This window comes from Cebus imitator, unplaced genomic scaffold (assembly GCF_001604975.1).
Source record: "Cebus imitator isolate Cc_AM_T3 unplaced genomic scaffold, Cebus_imitator-1.0 Scaffold82, whole genome shotgun sequence".
NCBI classification, from domain to species: Eukaryota; Metazoa; Chordata; class Mammalia; order Primates; family Cebidae; genus Cebus; species Cebus imitator.
The window spans coordinates 4,927,632-4,935,224 of record NW_016107397.1 but is presented as its reverse complement, the minus strand read 5'-3'; the positions used below and the strand labels follow the sequence as shown (position 1 = coordinate 4,935,224).

At 46.6% G+C, this 7,593-nt stretch overlaps 1 protein-coding gene across 1 annotated transcript in view; it reads left to right on the top strand.

Moving 5' to 3' along the window:
- The first annotated feature begins 731 nt into the window (after positions 1–731).
- Positions 732–7,593, top strand: part of LOC108307869 (myosin-16) — an 83,562-nt gene continuing 76,700 nt past the window's right edge. Inside the window, exons 1-2 of the mRNA XM_037740395.1 lie at positions 732–941; positions 5,659–5,802. Of these exons, the coding sequence (XP_037596323.1) occupies positions 732–941; positions 5,659–5,802 (354 nt within the window). The remainder of the gene's footprint in view (positions 942–5,658; positions 5,803–7,593) is intronic.

Here is a 7,593-nt window from a genome sequence, read left to right as displayed (position 1 = left end):
TTTTTTTTAAAGACAGGGTCTTACTGTGTTACTTAAGCTGGAGTGTAGTGGTGTAATCACAGCTCCCTGCAGCCTCGACCTCCTCAGCTCAAGCGATCCTCCTGCCTTAGCCCTGAGGGTAGCTAGGACTACAGCCACACATCACTGTGACTGGCTAATTTTCAAATGTTTTTGTAGTAGTGGGTCTTGCTATATTGCCCAGACTGGTCTCGAACTCCTGGGCTCAAGCTGTCCTTCCACCTTGGTTTCCCAAAGTGCTGGGATTATAGGCATGAGCCACTGCACCTGGCCTGTACCACATTTTCTTTATCTACTCCACCGCTGATGGCCACCTAAGTTGATTCCATGTCTTTGCCACTGTGAATAATGCTGCAATGAACATACAGGTGCATGTATCTTTTTAGTAGGATGACTTATTTTCCCTTTGGGTATATGCTCAGGAGTAGGATGGCTGGGTTGAATAATAGTTCTCTAAGCTCTTTGAGAAATTTCTAAACTGCTTTCTACAGTGGCTGGACGATAGCTTCTTTCTTACTCTTAGTTATGAAAGCTTAATGGCACCAGGACAGACAAGGTGATATGAAAGAAGCAAGCCTCTATCTCTCTCGTTGACATTGGCTCCAGCCTGTCCACCAGCCTCAGCAGCCTGTCCCTACTTCTCCCCACAGCACCCAGGGAAGTCCTGGTTCCTGCCCTCAGCAACTTGCTGCTCCATCCTCAACTAAGCCGCCATGCCTGGTGGGTACAAAGGGGAGTGTGGGGATGATGTGGACCCTATGCCTTTCCTGGCACCTCCCGAAAAGGAGAGGATCGAAGCCATGAACAAGCCCTATGACATTAAGAGGTCCTGCTGGGTCAAAGATGAGAAGGAGGGCTTCGTCGCTGGGGAGATCCAGTCTGAACAGGGTGACCAAGTCACCGTGAAGACAGTAACCAACCAGGTGAGTGCGGCATGATCTCCAGGATGAAACCAAGCTTGGGAGTGGCAGGCACCCAGGCCTTTTCTAGGCATGCTCCCAGCCAGGAGACAGGGTGGCAGAAAGAGCAGGTGCCTCTGAGTCCCACGTACTGGGGTCAAATCCAGACTCACCTACACTCAAGCTCTGTGGCCCTGGGCAAGACGCATTCCCTCTCCGAGCTACATCACAATAGAGATTCCAAGACAGGACACATGAAAATACTTCATAGACTCTAAAACAATACCATGCATAAGGGATGATCATGAGTTACTTGTCTTTGATGTCCCAAACAGTTCTCACATGGAAGCTATTTTCTAAGCATGACAGCATGTCACTCATGAGCAATGTCACTGTATGCCATGGCTGCTGGTGGCATGAGGGGCATGAGAGAGGGCACAGAACACCCTGGCTCACTGGGTGAGCTCCTCAGCTGCATGAAGAACAGATGGTGGTTCCCAGGCCCCTTGCAGCATGACAGTGGTGTGCTGGATGTGATGGCTTGTGATAGCTTTTAATGGATTGCAAGAACCCAACCTGGCTTTCGATGGCTTACAGGGACCCAAACTAGCTTTCAATGGCTTGCAAAAACCCAACCTGGCTTCTCATGGCTTGCAGGGACCTAACCTGGCTTGTGATGGTTTGCAAGGACCCCAACACTAAACATTGACGGACTTTACAGCCAGTTGTTAAACCTTGGGTAACCTGCTATCAGACATGATGGAAGTATTCACACCATGGAAATGGGCACATGCTCTAAATCAGGGGCATTTCCCCTCAGACAGCTGGTTTACCAACCCACCCCTCTCTTCTGGTCCACACTGTGTCTGGCCATATGTGAGATATGACTTGAGAGAGTGGACAGAAAATTTGGTTTATTAGGCTGGGCATGGTGGCTCACACCTGTAATCTCAGCATTTTGGGAGGCTGAGGCAGCAGGATTACTTAAGCTCAGGAGTTTCAGACCAGCCTGGGCAACTTGATGAGACCCTGACTTTATTATTATTATTATTATTATTATTATTTTGAGATGGAGTTTTGCTCTTGTTGCCCAGCCTGGAGTACAGTGGTGTGATCTCTGCTCACTGCAACCTCTACCTCCCAGGTTCAAGCAATTCTCCTGCCTTAGCCTCCCGAGTAGCTGGGATTATAGGCATGTGCCACCATACCCGGCTAATTTTTTGTATTTTTAGTGGATACAGGGTTTCTCCATGTTGGTCAGGCTGGTCTCGAACTCCTGACCACAAGTGATCCACCCACCTCAGCTTCTCAAAATGCTGGAATTACAGGTGTGAGCCACTGTGCCCAACCCCTTTCTTTTTTAAAAAATAAAATTTTTTATTAAAAATTTTTAAAATGTGGTTTATTTTTAACATATACAGGCAGGGGTCTCCTTGTATTCTTTGCAGACCCCTGGTGAGGCACCTGATGATTTGTTTAATCCTTTCAGTAACCTTAAGTATAATAGGATTTATTGACCCTATTTTGCAGAGAAGGAAGAATGAGGATCAAGGGCACTTTAGGTGACCTGTGCACGTTGCAAAGACAGCAAATGATGAACTTGGATTCAAACCCACTGTATCTGCTCATATGCAGAATGGACCTGCAAGGTCCATTCCTGGTTAATTTCATGACGAAAAGAAGTCAGAGACCAGGCACTGTGGCTTACACCTGTAATCCCAGCACTTTAGGAGGCCGAGACAAGCAGATCGCTTGAGGCTAGGTGTTTGAGACCAGCCTGGGCAACATAGTGAGGCCCCAGTTCTACAAATAAGTAGCCAGGTGTGGTGGTGCGTGCCTATGCTCCCAGTTGCTTGAGAGGCTGAGCCAGGAGGATCGCTTGAGCCCAGGAATTCAAGGCTGAGGTGAGCTAGGACTGCACCCCTGCATTCCAGCCTGAGTGACAGAGAGAAGCCTTATTTCAAAAAAAAAAAAAAAAAAAAGGAAGCCACAGACCTCAGTAATCAGAACTGGCAACAGCCCATTTTCCTCTGCACCTGCCTTTGAGAGGAGTGTTGGTAAAAAGGTGAGGTTGTAGTTGGGTGGAAATGAGTTTGAACGAAAGTCAAGCTTAATTCCCAGGAGAAACAGTTTTCAGAGAGGAGAGTGTCATAGTGTCATGAGAAATGATGGCTGATGATAGTGGAGCTCCAGAGTGCATTCAAGTTTGGATGTACAATTAAAGACAACACAATTTCCTTCAGTATCTGCAGTGGACAGGCTGGCCAGCCAGGTTTGGGACAGAAAAGATGGAGCCTATGGCGCTGGCTTCCCTGGCTTCTAAAATAAAGGCCAAGTCCTCCATTCCTCTGCTGAAAGCGAAATGTCTGCACATGGACGAGGACCAAAGATCTGGAAACCCCTGGAAATGAACTCAGAATAAAACCCAGCTTGAGGCCAGGAGTGGTAGCTCACGCCTGTAATCCCAGCACTTTGAAAGGCTGAGCAGGGCAGATCACCTGAGGTCAGGAGTTTGAGACCAGCCTGGCCAACATGGCAAAACTCTGTCTCTACCAAAAATACAAATATTAGTCAGGCATGGTGGCCGGTGCCTGTAATCCTAGCTACTCTGGAAGCTGAGGCAGGTGAATTGCTTGAACCTAGGAGGTGGAGGTTGCAGTGAGCTGAAATGATGTCACTGCACTCTAGCATGAGTGACAGAGTAAGACTGTCTCAAGAAACCAAAAAACAAAAAAACAAACGATCAAAAAACCTAGCTTGATTTACTAAGGGTGTGGTAACCATTACTGGGGAGGATTTTCCAAAACTGTCAAGATTTCAAATTATCTGCTTATTGTACTCATAAATTATTAAAAGTCCCAGAAATCCTAGTATGGAATAAGGCCTCAAATCTAAGTCTGCAAGCAGCCAAAAGGTATTTGTTTTCTAGACTGCATGTGTTCAGCTTTGATCCCAGATGCTGGAGCTTCTTAAAAGCTAGCGCTAGTTTTTTTGTTTGTTTGTTTGTTTTCTTCCTTGCTCTGTTACCCAGGCTGGAGTGTAGCAGCATGATCTCAGCTCACTGCAACCATTGCCCCCTGGGTTCAAGTGATTCTCCTGCCTCAGCCTCCCAAGTAGCTGCGATTACAGGTGTGTGCTACCATGCCCAGCTAATTTTTGTATTTTTAGTAGAGATAGGGTTTTGCCATGTTGCCCAGGCTGGTCTCAAAATCCTGACCTCAAGTGACCCACCTGCCTTGGCCTCTCAAAGTGCTGGAATTACAGGCATGAGCCACCATGCCTGGCCTAGTTTTCATTTATAGATGAAGAAGAAATTGGGGTGCAGCATGGGGAAGAGATCTGCCCACATGCACAGGCACAAACACACCTACTGATGAATGCTCATTACTGTTTTTCTTCTTCTTTTCTTGCTTGCTTTCAATTTTATCCTTGAAGGTGGCTTGGAGCAAACAGGAGAATGTCTTTTTTTCAAATGGAAAAGTGGCTGCATGCGGTGGCTCACACCTATAATACCCGCACTTTTGGGGGCCAAGATGGGAGGATCGTTGGAGGCCAGGAGTTCAAGACCAGCATGGGCAACGTAGCAAGACCTTTTCTCTAGAAAAAAAATTAAAAATCCCGCTGGACACTGTGGCTCACTCCTGTAATCCCGGCATTTTGGGAAGCTGAGGCGGACAGATCACACGGTCAGGAGAGCAAGACCATCCTGACTAACATGGTGAAACTCTGTCTCTACTAAAAATACAAAAAGTTAGCCAGGCGTGGTGGCATGCTTGTAGTCCCAGCTACTCAGGAGGCTGAGGCAGGGGAAACGCTTCAACCCAGGAGGCAGAGGTTGCAGTGAGCCGAGATCACGCCACTGCACTCTGGCCTGGGCGATGGAGCAACACTCTATCCCTGCTCCCCCACCAAAAAAAAAAAAAAAAAAAAAAAACTTAAAAATCAGCCAGGCCCGGCAGTGTGCACCTGTAGTCTCAGCTACTCAGGTGGCTGAGGCAGGAGGATTGCTTAAGCCCAAGAGATCAAAGCTGCAGTGAGCTATGATTGTAGCACTGCACTCTGGCCTGGGCAACAGAGCAAGATTATATCTCAAAAAATTAAATTACGTTTAAAATTTAAAAATGGAAAAGTTGGGCTGGTCTGAAGGTAGTAAGTTCTCTGCATTGATTGTTCATGATTAGTTATAGATCAAACTCCCTGTTCCACTTTCCCTTTCTCATTACTGCACTTAGCCTTTTTAAAAAAGAAAAAGAGAAATGGAAAAGCTCATTGCTACTTTGAAACCACCGCTAACTCTCAAGGCAGAGAGCCAAGAGTCACATCTCTGCAAAGTGTCCATGGGATCAAAGAGCAAGCTCTGATCAGCTATCAGGATGGATTTGGCTGGAAGAGAAGCACAGGCCAGAGGTTCTCTGTAATATAGGGAGGGAACGTCATAGTTTAGAAGGCATTTTTTCATGATTCCACTTAAGTTCATATAATTCTCCCAGCAACCAGCCGAGGAGGCTACTGTCATCCCAATTTCAGAGAGGGGGCAGTTGAAGCTGCATTGGCCTCAGAGGTGCCTCCCCATCCCAGGACACACAGGGGGGTGTGGCTGGACCAGGACTTGGGTCCACTGGATGCTCCACTCCATCTCCTTCTGGGACTCCAGAGTGTCTGGTGATCTGGGCCAGATGCCCCATGCCTGGGACGGCACTATTTCCTGATGCCTGTGCTGCTGTGTCTTGACCCCCCTCAGACAGTCACTGTGAAGAAGGATGATATCCAGCAGATGAACCCACCCAAATTCTACCAGGCCAGCGACATGGCAGACATGACATTCCTGAATGAGGCCAGCGTTCTAGACAATCTGCGCCAACGCTATACCAACATGAGGATCTATGTGAGTTCTGGGGACGGGGTGAGCGGTGGAGGGGGGAGGAAGGAGTGGCTGCAGATCTTCTGCCCTTCTTCTGATGCGGGGAGGGGGGGGCTACTCCATTTTCCCCAGTTCCCAATATACATTATGACTCAGAAAAAGGCACAGGGACCATGTTTTTGACATGTTAGAATTTCCACCCAAAGCCTTTGACATCTCAGTAATGGCACCAATGAGCAACTGAAACACCCTTTGCTGAGGCTCTCACCCAAAAATCTTCCTCCTCATGCTCCTCCCCTCTTCCTCAAAATCTCACATCAAAACACCATTTTCCCCCAGTGTCTTCACGTGCCATATTAGAAGTCCATCCATCCATCCATCCATCAATCCATTCATCCATCTATTCATTCTTTCATTCATCCAAACATCCTTCCATCCAATCATCCATCCATCCATCCAAATATCTATCCATCCATCCATCCATCAATCCATTCATCCATCTATTCATTCTTTCATTCATCCAAACATCCTTCCATCCAATCATCCATCCATCCATCCAAATATCTATCCATCCATCCATCCATCAATCCATTCATCCATCTATTCATTCTTTCATTCATCCAAACATCCTTCCATCCAATCATCCATCCATCCATCCAAATATCTATCCATCCATCCATCCATCATCCATCCAGCCACCCATCGTCCATCCAAACATCTATTCATCAATCCAAGCATCCAAACATTTATCCATCCATCCATCCAACCATCTATCCATCAATCCAAACATCTAAACATCCATACATCCATCCATTCATCCATACATACATCCAAACATACATCCATACATACATCCAAATATCTATTCATCCAAACATCTGTCAATCCAGACATCCAAACATTCATCCATCCATCCATCAAAACATCTTTCCATCAATCCAAACATCCAAACATCCATCCATACATCCATTCATCCATACATACATCCAAACATCTATCCATCAATCCAAACATCCAAACATCCATCCATCAACCAAACATGTATCCACCCATCCTCCCATCCAAACATCCAAATATCCATCCATCCATTCAATTGTTCTTCAAAACATTCACCCACCCATCCATCCAACAAACATTGAGATTTAATTGTAGCCTGAGGCACTTAGGAAGGACAACAGACTACATCCTTGAAGAAGTTCAGTTTCAGTTTGATGTGATGACCAGAGTGGGTTACAATCAGTCCCCTGAGTGTCTTGCAAATCTTAAGACAGAAAGATTATTTCCTGAAGGTGTTGCAGCTTAACTCACTAAATTGGTTGTCTAAGGACATGTTGGTGTTTGCCTCTCTAGATGCCTTTATTAAAAAGGAAGGAGGCTTATCTGGTAGGAATAGGTGAGGTGCAGCCTGATTCCCGGGTCTGGGGCTGCTGGGGTTCTCCCTCCCTGGGTCCATGGTTATACCCAAGAGGACTTCTGTGACCTCAGATTCTTCCTCCTTAATACTAATGTGGTTATAGATTCAGGCCCCAGCAGCAGCACCATAGCCACAGGTGGTGTTGGAAGGTCTCTGAGAAGCTCTTGAAGAGATCTGCTAGGTCTAGAGGTTAGCAGGGCATCCTTGGACCCCAGGTCTAAAAAGAGCCACACCCAGGCTGGGCACAGTGGCTCACACCTGTAATCCCAGCACTTTGGGAGGCTGAGGTGGGCGGATAACAAGGTCAGGAGTTTGAGACCAGCCTGGCCAACATGAAACTCCATCTGGTGAAATTCCATCTCTACTAAAAATACCAAAAAAAAAACAAATTTTTTTTTTTT